Consider the following 11,350-nt stretch of genomic DNA (forward strand, 5'->3'; position numbering starts at 1 on the left):
ATGCCCCTGTCCTCTGCAGGTGTTTCCCTTTCTGCAGTTCCACGTCTGTCCTCGGTAATGGTCCTCTATGAAACCACCCCATGTGCCAGGATCAGTATCTCCCTGCCCCAGGGGCTACAGCAGCATGTTGGGCTGTCAGACCCTCCACAGCCTCAGGTGATGCCTGCATCACCATGCTGATCACACACCATTCACATCATGGAGGTTTTCCCTTTACATTTTTATAGAATCCTAGAATGTTACGGGGTTGGAATGGACCTTAAAGATCATCTAGTCCAAACACTCCCTGTCATGGGCAGGGACATCTGCCACTAGACTAGGTTGCTCAAGGCTTTATCCAACCTGGCCTTGAACACTGCCAGGGTTGGGGCATTCACAATCTCCCTGGACAACCTGTACCAGTGTCTTACCACCCTCACAGTAAAAAACTTCTTCCTAATATCTAACCTAAATTTCCCCCCCTTACAATTTATCCTCATTACTCCTTGTCCTATTGCTACAGTTCCTAACCAAGAGTCCCTCTCTGGCTTCCCTGCTGGCCCCCTCAGATACCAGAAGGCTGCTATGATGTCTCCACACAACCTTCTCTTCTCCAGGCTGGATGGCCTCAACTTGCTCAGCCTGTCTTTGCAGGGGAGGTGCTCCAGTTCTCTTATCAACTTCGTGACCCTTGTCTGGACTTGGTCCAATTTTAAAGTTATTTTCCTGATTCTGACATGATTAATACTGGGGCCTAGGGTTCAGCATGATATTTTAAGAAAATAGACTAATGGGCTGTGAGCTGACAAAATGCAGACTATATTATTTTGTAACAAATGTATCCCAGCACTGCTGCTAATTTACCAAGCAGAAACTTCATCAAACATAAAATAATAAAATCAACTAGGTTGGAAGATAAGGGACATTTGTGTTTCAGTGCACAGCATTTAAGATTCATAAATATAAAAAAGTTAAAATTTTCATTATTATCTCCTTCTGCACTGGATAACAGATAAATTAGAAGAGGGTAAAATGATCCCTTGGAAATGGGAACGTTGCAAAGCATGGTAACATTTGTAACCAGTGCAGCATGATGCACCAGTTCCAGATTAAGCTGAAGTTCAGATCTTGAAGTCACCAATGCCAAGTTTGGCACAGCTGCTGTTTTCTGTTCTGTTCACTCACTTCAGGCGAAAAGCACTATTGATGTGCTGCTCAGTGAAAGCATTTGCAATGTTTACTTTATGTGGCACATGAGCAGATAGCAACAAATTTCTCTAATAAAATCTTCTTTACAATGCTTTTTTTTCCCCACTTACACCCCTTAAAACAACTTACATTACAGCTTTGGAAAGATGAGATTTCTGGATAAATACTTATTGTTTTCCTAACATTTTCTTCAGAGGAGTCAGGGGGTATCCTGCCACCACATCAAATTCAGGAGTAAAAGTGTAGGTGGTCCTTAACTAGGGAGTTTGCACAGTTTTCCTACTGTCCCAATACTTTTAGAGAACATTGCTTTAATACTTTTATCTACACATAAGTCTGTTTGTCATCTGCTATTGGGACAGACAGTGCTATTTTTATACATATCCCAACATGGAGCAGTTAATAAACACATTGACCATTCTATTTCTAAACCACTATGGAGTCATCTGCTCTCATCGAGACCACATACCAAATATTGAAATATGTGAATCACTGAAACCTGAACAAAAGTAGTCTGATGTTTTAAAGTAGGTTAGGAGGAGAGACACAGAGTGGCACACAAGGGACTACCCAAAGCAAACCTGGTTTCACTTCTCTGTGAACAAGAAATACAACCCTCAAATCCTTTTTTGAGCAAAAGAAAACTGATTTTTTTTCTATCAGCAGTTCTCTGTCACTTTAGCATGGTGACAATGTATTCATTAACCTCTTTCTGAAGCATCCAAATTAAAAGCAAAATATCCTGTCTTTTCTGATGTATGTAAGAGATTCTATAAAAGCCAACTGTCTGATAAATACTTAAAACATTCCCAGAAAGGTAGGCTTCATCCTTCCATGTAACATTCAAATGAAAATGCCTTTTATATTTGAATCTGAATCCTCTGAGACAGTTTTGAAAGCCTCACAGAAATCGAAAATAGAGCTGGCTTACTAGAAGTATATAATTTGTTAAGGTCAAACTGTTGTCACGTATTCTAAAATAGCATATTTACTACATGTTATTTTTTACCAAACATTATTAGAAGACAAAGTTTCCGAAACAACAGCACAGATCAGTTTTGATTGGATAAGGGGCAAACAGTTTATCCAAGGGAAATACACAGGCTATGGCAAACTGAGATTCCTGGCTTCAGGCATTCTCATTTGAATACTTGAAAAATATTTTATGAACACTGCCTTGCATATAATTATCCTTAAGGAAGCAAAGCCACTAGGAAGAATTGATTCTCACTGCACTTTAAATTGCTGCTCCAGTGCCTTCACACTTCATGAAATATGGATCAATTATCTTTTTGGCAAATATGAACATGCTGTCTTAGCAAAACTTCATTAATGGTATTTTTTCTCTCTGATCTTTAGCTAGATATGCTCTTGTTTCTATTTTAAATAATCTAGACTATTAGCTAAACTGCACAAACATTTAGTTTAGCCTAGCAGAAGTATCCTGTGTTCAGCCTGTATTCTCCTCAAGTTGTATGCTAATAAGAACATAAATTACCTGAGGTGGTTCTTTTTCCCTCATTAGGTTAAAAAATATACTGGTTACCTGCACACATGCATTCGTAATCATGCATTTTATGGACTCATAATTATGCAGGCTTGAAAAGGCAACAGCAGCCAGCTTACCTGTCAGCTGAGAGAGCAGTGAGAGTGAAGACTGACACCCCCACAGAGGTGAGCTGTATGAAGGGGATAAGTTTGCATCCTGTTCTTCCGAACAGCCACTCGTCAGCAAGGTACCTGCTGGCATCCACGGGCACACAAGTCACTAACAGCAGCAGGTCGCCCAGAGCCAAACTGGAGATGAACAAATTAGGGACATTTCTCATAGATTTCACAGTACAGAAGATTTTAATCAAAGTGATATTGCCAATAAGGCCTATCAAGATGATGATCCCGTAGATGGTAGGGATGGCGTAGAGAAATGCTGGGTAGAACCAGTCGTCAGTAAGGAGGGAGAAGTTTGCACTCTGGTTGACAGAGATGTTGTAGAGAATGAAGTTATCTGTCTCTAGGTCTAACAGAAGGCACTCTCCAGATGCCATCGTCCTACTTTGCTCTTCTCAGAAGACAGCTTTCTTCTTTGAAAGTCCTCAAATAAACTTCTTGTTTTAATTTTGCTGCTGCTTGCTGACTTTAAACAGTTAGAAGAGTTTAAAAGTCATATCACTTTGTGACACATCTTGACAATAACCAAGCCAAAAAGCACCTGCAGCTTTGCTCCACAGTCCTGTTCCCATAAGGTGAAAGGAGAACATCTTCTAGCATAGTTTGAATCCTGAAACTTGCCTTTTCCTCCTTGACTTGTCTCGCTGTTAGGTATTCCTCAGCCCTGGAAAGCCAGTTATCAAAGACCAGCAAGGGGCAGGCATTTTCAAACCCGGGGCTCCTTAAACTCCCAGCTTCAGGTCTGCCGGGCAGGTCTGAGGCTGAAGCAAGGGACTTGGAGAAAGCAAGAACTTTGGGGAGTTGCTGCCGTGCCGCATTGCCAATCCCTCCCGCTCCCAGCTCCTGCTCTGCCGGCTGGATTTAAAGTGAGGAGAAAGCTCGGCTCGGCTGGCGGCTCGGATGCTATAGGCAGGATCTTCTGGACGTCAATCCTCCTCTGCTCCCAGCGCGGCTGGGGCGCTGGGAAGCGCCGGGAAGCGCCGGGAAGCGCCGGGAGCGCCGGGAAGCTCGGGCCGCCTGCTGGAGGCACCGGGAACTGCAAGCGCAGCCCTTAACTCCTTAGGGGAACAGACTCGGAGCTGCTCACTCAGCTCCTGAGCTCAGCCTCGGCGGCACCAAAGAAACACCCCAAAGCAAGAAAGAATACCCTCCTCCCGTTTTATTTCACTCTGCAAATAACCCGCTCAGAAAAGCAATCCCACTTTCTTAAGTAAGAGCGTGCATACTTAGCACTCCTGTATTCAATTGTTTCAATGAAAAAGAATGATGATAGGAAGCCAAATTCATTGCGTGTGTCCATCCGTCCCCCTCCAGGACAAACGAAATTAATCAAGCTAATGAATGTAAAATCAACATTGTAGTTAAGGTAGGCAGTTGAATATTAGCACTGTGTAGCTGAAGTTAACAGGGAAGCCTGAACTCTGCATATTTTTTAATTTGGAGGTAACGATACCGAGGGACAAACGTGATTATTTCTACATATGAGAAACTCATCATACTGGCATCTGTAGGTGACACATGTTTAGACACAGCAGAGAAAAACTTGCTTGGCTTATAACAGCCTGAAAAAGCTCCTTCTTAGAACTTAATTAAGATATAACTATTACTGATGTCTTACTGCTTTGTAACAGGCTATTTATGAATATATACAAGAGCTTTCTGGACTGCAGAGAAATATAGTTAATTTGGAAACCAGCCTGCAGAATTAAATGAAGCTGTAATTTACATTTCCCCTTGCAACTGCTCATTTTTGCAGGCAAAAGAATGTTTCATCAATGGTAGAGTTATTTGAAGTGAAGGAGGAGGCAATTCAAACCAGTGTAATCACTGGTTTCTATATAAAGGAAGCATTTCAGGACACAATCTGGAAAATCTCCAGGGGTCTGAGAGCCTTGTCCCAGGGTGGGATTCTGAGCTGGAGACTCCAGTAGCTGTTTTTCTGCCTCATTCTTGTGACCTGGGTCAGTGTTTTCAGCTGCTTTGCTGCTGTTCACTCTAAGTCAACAAAGGACTTATGTGTACTCTTAACTTTAAGTAGGGCTACTTACATATTTTTTCAAGCCAAACACCCATGGGAGTGCTGTGTTGAGAGCTTGAGGGTACAGACAAAAAGCCAATTTTTTTGGTATTCCTTCAAGTCAGAAGCCTGCTTTTAAAAATAGGCTGGAGGTTGCCACAATTAAAAGCAGGGGACACAGAGCTACTGTGCACAGTCTGATCAGGGCTCACAGGCACTTCTGCAGGTCAAGGCCAGCTCTGTGCAGGGCTGCCAGGTTGGGTGGATGCCATTTGGAGGCAACGCAATGTTTGGCACAGCAGGATGTTCCAAAGGCACAGAGAGGCACCATGGAGCTACTGAAGCAGTCCAGCCACACAATGTGGTGGGACACCTCTCCCAGAACTTCCCCCAGCATATCTGGGAGTTTGGTGACAGGGGCTGCATGAAGAAGGGATGCATGCTTCCCCCCTAGTCCCACCTTTGCTTTCCAAGCTTTTGGATAAAGCAGAAAGGACACTGCTGGAAGTGAGGGGAAGAAGTGGGAGAAGCCACTTGGTGTAATCCTGATGGATCCCTGTGCCTAGCATCCTGGTCAGCAGCTGGCAGTGACCTGCCCTGCGTAGGAAATGGGACCAGAGTGTTCCCATGGCCCCTACCCATTCAAATAACTTGTTGATTCTGGGATTTGTAACCTGTCACTCAGTGACATAACACCTCTAGCTCTCATCATGAGCCATATGCTTCCAGATGGACAACAAACCGGTCAGTTTGCCAAAAATCCTCTAGTAGAGCCACTAAGTCATCACTCTTCACTGTTTAAGTTCTTCTACACTGAAATCTCTCACACCTTTACATGGCAAGCTATGTGGGGCTAGCAGAGCAAGGAAAGAGAAGTAATGCTGGAAACCCTTCTTATCTTCCAGCAGACAGTGGTGTTGATCACTCTTCTTTTGAGGTGAGTGTAGGCACATCACCATGTTCCAGGTGTCTCCATCAGTGAAGGTGGGGGCTCTCATGACCTCTGGGAGGATCCACTTCACCTTCACCTTAGCAAGGCTGGTATTTTGTTCAGAAGGCACTTCAAGTCTGCAATTACAGCATTCCAATTTTTGTCTTGGACAAACCTAGGCTTCATGTTTAAGGACAGCCTCTTTTGACCACAGAGAATGAGAAACTGAAAAGACAAAGGAAGAAGAGAAAAGAAACCCCAAAACCTAAACCAAACAGAATCAGATCCTGTAATGTTTGAAACTTATTTTAGATTATAAAAAATATTTATTATTTGTGTTAAATATAATAGACTGCTTGAGGGAAGATGAATGCTACCAGCATAAAGGACTCAGGCTTTATTCACAATTGCCTAGTATGCAGATGTTCCCCAGGAGTTACTTAGTGTATTGGGTCTGGCTAAGAGGGAGCTCACAGTGCTGTGCTAGAAAGGTGTCAAAAACACACCAGTGTTTTGGCTACCACTGAGCAGGGCTGGCACAACATCAATGCTGTCCCTCAACATTCCAGCCACCCCCATCCATGAGTGGGCAAGGTCCTGGGAGAAGACACAACTAGAGCAGCTGACCCAAACTAACCATAGGAATATTACATACCATGGAAGAGGAGGAGGAAAGGGGGAGGCATGTGTTATTACATTTGCCTTCCCGAGCAACTATCCATCTGTACTGAAGCCTTGCTTTCCTGGAGATGGCTGAACACCTGCCTGCCTGTGGGAAGCAGTGAATTAATTCCTTGTTTTGCTTTGTTTGTGTGCATGGCTTTTGCTTTCCCTATTAAACTGTCTTTATCTTGACCCACAAGTTTTCTAGCTTTTACCCTTCTGATTCTCTCCTCATTGGGTGCTGTTATGGTTTAACCCCAGCCAGCAACCAAACACCACACAGCTGCTCACTCACTCCCCCACCAGTGAGAGTGAACTCACCAGGGACATATGACATCATGCTTGGTATATAAAGTGGGGGGAAGAAGGAGAAAAGGGGGATGTTTGGAGTGATGGCATTTGTCTTCCCAAGTAGCTGTTACTGTCAATAAACTGTCTTTATCTTGATCCACAAGCTTTCTAACTTTCACCTTTCTGATTCTCTCCCCCATCCCACTGCTGGGGGAGATACTCATATTTCATTATTGGAGCAACCTGCGTGCATGTGGAAATAAAAAAAAAAAGCAGCAACTGGTACAAAGTTACTTAACGGGCTGTTGGCAGAGTTGTGAATAGAATAATGCAGGTCTCCTGAGCCTGGTCCTGCATTATAATGGTTTTCTGTTAGACAGTGAGAGATTCCACAAATGTTTTCAATAGATGCTTCTTTTTTTAATCATGTCTCAACCTTTATTCAACCTCCAAATGAGAGTTGCAAAGACAGAACCTTTGTACTCCTTAACTGTGCACACTGGGGGATATTTGTAAAAGCTTGGGGGTAAAATTTTTTAAAGCAGTTAAACCTATATGGAAGGTAATGAAATTTAGGCTCCTACATTGCTCCTGAACTCACCTCCCAGAAATGGACCAAGACAAATGCAGTCTGCCTTGAGAAAAGTACACAAGGACCTCCTTTTCAAAGGTGCTTGGAGAGCTGCAGCTGCCACAGTTACAGCCACAGGTAGGGTTTCAAAGAGCCCAAACAGCCAGGTTTTCAAAGAGCCCAAACAGCCAAACAGTGTCTTTGGAAAGACACTGATCATTTATTCTACATATCTAAATGGATCACTTTGGAAAATCTAGTGCAAAAGGGGGTTCTGAGCTTCTGTGAGGTTCCATGTGAGATGCTCTGGTGATGGGAGCTAGAGGATGCCACTGCAGCCACCTGCAGCCCCTGATGCTGGCCAAGGCTGGCACAGCCATCACCTCAGAGGGCAGGAACATACCTGCTGCTCCAGGGTGTCAGGCACCTCTAGCACCCAGGGGATGTGGTGATGGGAATCATCTCCCAGAGACTACACCTCTTTGCCAAGGGTGTCATGTTTGCTATCTTGCCACAGTAAGACTTTCCTTCGTAGAGTCCCCTTGCACATCTCCTCAGAGGAGATGGGTAAACTTGCATCCACAGCCAAGTGTCAGAAGAGGAGTCTCTGTGCACAGGGTTCTGCTGTTTTCTGATAACTGGATTAGTGGACCTAGGAGCCAGTGAACCAGGGATTACTCCCTGCTGAGCTTGTGGAGTGCAACATCCACAGATTTACCAAATATTCTCCTTCTGCAAACTGTTCATCTCCCAGAGGAAATAAAGTGATGTAAAGCATCCTGCCTATAATCTCTTCCAGCAAATTCTTCATTCTTATTGCTGTCATCCCCACCTGCTCATGTCGTACTCTGTGTCTCAGTTCACCACTCTGTTTCAGCAATCAAAGTTAACAGAAACTGTTGATGAAAGGGTGATTTTCTAACCCAGTTTGTTCCAGGGATCTGATTTATGGCAAAGTTTTACAGAGCATAAATTATGTGGGTTTTGGGTTTTGGGTTTTTTTTTGAGCAGTGATCTGTAGTCACACCTGTATGACTGGAGGTCAGAGAGGCTGGGGAGGGAATGGAGTATAATTCACAGCATAGAAGTCCCCAGAGCAGATACAACAAACTGGTTTCTTGCATGTATAAAAATGGAAATGAAGCATTGTCAAGTTTTTCCTTCATCCCACAGCCTTGCTGATGCATAGCCTGTACTGCAAATGAAGATGCGGACCACACAATGTGAAGTGCTCACACTGTGCCTTTGAAAATAGATTAGTCATCCTAAATTAGACTCCTTCAGTGTGTTATTGAACTTCATAAATCCCCTATTCATTCTCAGCATCTCATCATGACACACAGTCATCAAAAACTGACACAGCTGGAAGGGATGTCTGAACTGCCTAACACCTAGGATGCATTCTCAGAAAGAAGGAAGTGTTTGAAGGAAAGACCATGCAGATATTTATTTACAAGAGTCTTCTGCCAGGCTTGAAGAGTAACACAGTAAAAGTGAGAGAGTAAAGTTACATGGTGGGCCAGTAGGAGCAAGGAACCAGCCTGTGCTATTAAATGGGGGCTGAAAAGGGACTTGAGAACAGACAGCTGCTTGTGTGAGGGCTGAAAAAGAAGACACTCTTCTTCCATGCCTCTAGTCTCCAAGATAAAAGGGAAAAAGAATAGGAGCTGGGTGCCAGAAGGTTGGAGGCAGCAGCATTAGAAGGGAAACGAAAGTGCACATAACCCATGCTTGTTCTCAGTTTCCTAATCCCTCCTGAAAGGCACCTTAAACTGAGTACTTTAGAGCATGGCACTTTGGTGAAATATTCCTGGAAGGCTTTCCTGCTCTTGGCTGTCAGCAGAGCCAGCACTTTGCTGCTGCTGCTGGCCCTTAGCAGGGATGTGAAAGAACTTCCTTGGCAAGATAGCTGAGGAGAGCAGAGTGTAGGATGGGATACACGCTACAAAACAGGTATCCTCAGGGCTGTATTACCAACCTTAAGGCTACAGTTTGTAGCCTACTAACAATTTTTTTTCAGGACCTACTGCCAGAGAGCACTGAACTCCATCAGGACCATTTGCAGTTACCTCTGTAACAATTCACAAGACTTGACTTGATAGGTGAAACCTGGGCAGAGTCAGCCTGAGAGTTCATTCAAACATTACTCTGGCAAGGCCAGAGAGGGATGCTAAAGACCAAAAGATCTATGTTGAGACCTTGAATTTTGAACATCAGCCCTTAGCTGTATCAGTTCACAGGCATATATAGGTGCTCATTTAACAAGACTAAATCTTGTATTGAGAGTGCTGAGAGAGCTGGTGGACATCATAGCCAGGTAGCTCACAATCATCTATGAAAATGGATGATCAGGAGAGATGTCTGAAGACTGGAAGACGGCAAATGTCACCCCAATCTTCAAAAAGGACAAAAAGGAGGATCCAGGGAAATACCGGTCAGTCAGCCTCACCTCAGTCCCTCCTCATTCTGGAGGCAATCTCTGCCCCGTGGAAGATGAGAAGGTGATCAAGATTAGTCAGCATGAGTTCACTAAGGGTAAGTCATGTTTGACCAACCTGATTGCCTTCTACGATGAAACAACTGCCTGGATGGATGAAGGGAGAACCACAGACTTGACTTCAGCAAGGCTTTTGACACTGTCCCACAGCATCCTCATAGACAAACTTAAGAAGTATAGGTTGGAAAAGTGGACGGTAAAGTGGATTGAGAACTGGCTGAACAGTAAATCTTGAATACAAGAAAGAACTTCTTTACTGTGTGAGTTACTGAGCACTGGAACAGATTGTCCAGAGAGGCTGTGGATTCTCCCTCACTGGAGATCTTCAAGAACTGTCTGGACATAATCCTGAGCCATGTGCTCTAGGATGGCCCTGCTCGAGCAGGGATTATGGACTGGATGATCCATTGTTGTCCCTTCCAACCTAACTGATTCTGTGATTCTCTCCCAACCCCTGGCATGCAGAAGCAGGATTCAAGATATGCCAGCCCTTGTAGCTCTTCCACTGGGCTGAGCAGTGCTGGTGCATTCACCCTCAGTTTCACTCCCTTCCTTCCCTGCTATATCCCAGTATCCTTTCTTGATTCCAGAGGCTGGAACAATTTTTTCTTTCAATGTTGTCACTGACAAGCAGCTAGTGCAAAAAATTATTGCTGAATGCATGCTATTGTCTTCCTTTTATAGGGTAAGATGTACTGAAGATGTCCCATCTTGGATGTTATGGGAGAGGACAATTCCCCACTTAAGAGAAAAACACAAAAATGTAAATATGTTTTTATTGTTAATATGAAGAATTGTACTCGGGGAGATTGGAACAAATGAAACAGCACAGTGTCAAATACATTTTAGACGGAAAAGGATTGTGAAACTCATCGTCAACAAGGCTGTTTAACCATTTTTTTTAAAACAAGTGTTCCAAAGCTAGCTGGCACAACTCACCAAGAGATGTACTGGAGAAACACAGCAAGGTAATATTATTATTTACCATCTTTGTACTGGAGGAATGTTTCAAGATGAAAATCATGTAATATAGAGGCATTCAATAATGATAATTCTGAACAAATTGGTTTTGTCAACATATAGTATCTGGTTTGCTTTCTGCTATCATCTCTCACATGCATAAGAGAGAAAATCTCCGATATCCCAGGGCAATGATTTGTCTTCCAAGTTCCAAGGGAGGGCAGCTGCAGCTGCAACAAGCAAGAGGGAGCAGCAGCGGCTGAGCCTGCGGTGATGCTCTGGGTTGAGCCCTGCGCCAATGCCAGCCTGGCATCCCTGCAGTGTGCCCCGGCGGCTTCCTACGGGGAAGGGCTGAGCCCCTGGACCTTTCAGAAGCGTTGTAGGCAGTTTTACTCGAGAATCGTCTGAGCTTTATTTGCGCCGCTCCGATGTGCCCCACTGCCCCTCCGAGCCGCCCCGGCCGCGGCGGAGCGCGACCGCTAGAGCGCGGAGAGGAGCCGGGATGGGCTGAACTGGGATGGGCTGAGCTGGGATAAACTGAGCCGGGCTGGGCTGAGCCGGGCT

The 11,350-nt window shown here is 44.3% G+C and overlaps 1 protein-coding gene across 1 annotated transcript in view; it reads right to left on the bottom strand.

Moving 5' to 3' along the window:
- GRPR (gastrin-releasing peptide receptor) overlaps positions 1 to 3,233 on the bottom strand; it is a 21,457-nt gene extending 18,224 nt beyond the window's left edge. Inside the window, exon 1 of the mRNA XM_009079382.1 lies at positions 2,815 to 3,233. Within this exon, the coding sequence (XP_009077630.1) occupies positions 2,815 to 3,233 (419 nt within the window). The remainder of the gene's footprint in view (positions 1 to 2,814) is intronic.
- Positions 3,234 to 11,350: the final 8,117 nt, after the last annotated feature.

This window comes from Acanthisitta chloris, unplaced genomic scaffold (genome assembly GCF_000695815.1).
Source record: "Acanthisitta chloris isolate BGI_N310 unplaced genomic scaffold, ASM69581v1 scaffold19277, whole genome shotgun sequence".
Lineage (NCBI taxonomy): Eukaryota > Metazoa > Chordata > Aves > Passeriformes > Acanthisittidae > Acanthisitta > Acanthisitta chloris.